The 1075-nt window shown below is 46.4% G+C and overlaps 1 protein-coding gene across 1 annotated transcript in view; it reads left to right on the top strand.

The window, feature by feature from the left end:
* Positions 1-1075, top strand: part of nedd1 (NEDD1 gamma-tubulin ring complex targeting factor) — a gene marked incomplete at its 5' end in the record, with an annotated part of 5954 nt that overhangs the window by 901 nt on the left and 3978 nt on the right. The window contains 2 exon segments of the mRNA XM_035665461.1: positions 61-201; positions 709-938. Coding sequence (XP_035521354.1) covers positions 61-201; positions 709-938 — 371 coding nt within the window.

Below are 1075 nucleotides of genomic sequence, written 5' to 3'. Positions count from 1 at the left end.
ACAGCCGTAACATCACTATCACTCCACACTCCACATCTCAGTCTCCCTCTTGTCTCTCAGGACCATAAAGAGGAGGTGACCTGTGTGTCCTTTAATGCCAACGACAGCTACATCGCCTCCGGTTCCACCAGCGGAGATCTGGTCCTCCACAGTCTGACCACCAACCTGTCCAGCAAAGCCTTCGGCCACGGCAGCAACCAGGTCAGAGTCTGCAGAGAACAGTAGTGTCACTGCTCTGCTGTGTGCTTTATACTCTCATCTTTCACATGAAAAGCTTTAATCCAACCAGGAGAAACCAGGTAACACACACCTGAGAGCACACGCCTCATTTAGTGAAGTCTGTAGTTAATCTTTCACCCTAGTTATTGTTTTTATTCTTGTCAATATATTAGCTGATTGGACAATAAAATGTCATATTATAATAAACTGACTATCTTTGGGCTGTTAGTTGGACAATACTTAAAGATGGGAGTGTCAGCAGGTTCATTGATAATGCAGCCTTACTCTAGATTGACTATTTGATTTATTATTCATCCATAAAATGGCAGAAAAGAGAGAGAAACATTCCCACTACAAGTTCCCTGAGTTGAAGGTAAATTCTTCACAATGGTGTTTTATTCGACAGAGATCTTCAGTTTACTGTGACGTAACAAAAGCAGAAAATATTCACATGGAAGGAACTTCAAACCACAAATGTTTCATCCTCAGCCCATCCATGACCTGAGGCTGTCCGCGTTAAAGCGCTCCCTGCTGGGCAGCGTGTCCGACAGCGGCACCGTGGTCCTGTGGGACTCCAACACCCAGAAGGAGATCCACGTGTTTGACAGCGCCCATAAAGCCCCCGGCTCCGGCCTGGCCTTCTCCCCCGCCAGCGAGCTGCTGGTGGTCAGCGTCGGCCTGGACAAGAAGATCGTCTGCTACGACACGGCCAGCAAGATGTACGACTGCCGTAACGCTGCTGCGGTCTTTATTATTAAGTTTTAATGTGGTGTATATTTAACAATTAGCATTTTGTCTATAAATAGTCCGAAAATAGTAAAAACTGCAGTTCACTGAACGACCACTGGTGGCGCTG

This window comes from Morone saxatilis, unplaced genomic scaffold (genome assembly GCF_004916995.1).
Source record: "Morone saxatilis isolate NCDOM2014 unplaced genomic scaffold, NCSU_SB_2.0 Contig2, whole genome shotgun sequence".
Lineage (NCBI taxonomy): Eukaryota > Metazoa > Chordata > Actinopteri > Moronidae > Morone > Morone saxatilis.
This window is presented reverse-complemented; position numbering and strand designations above follow the sequence as displayed.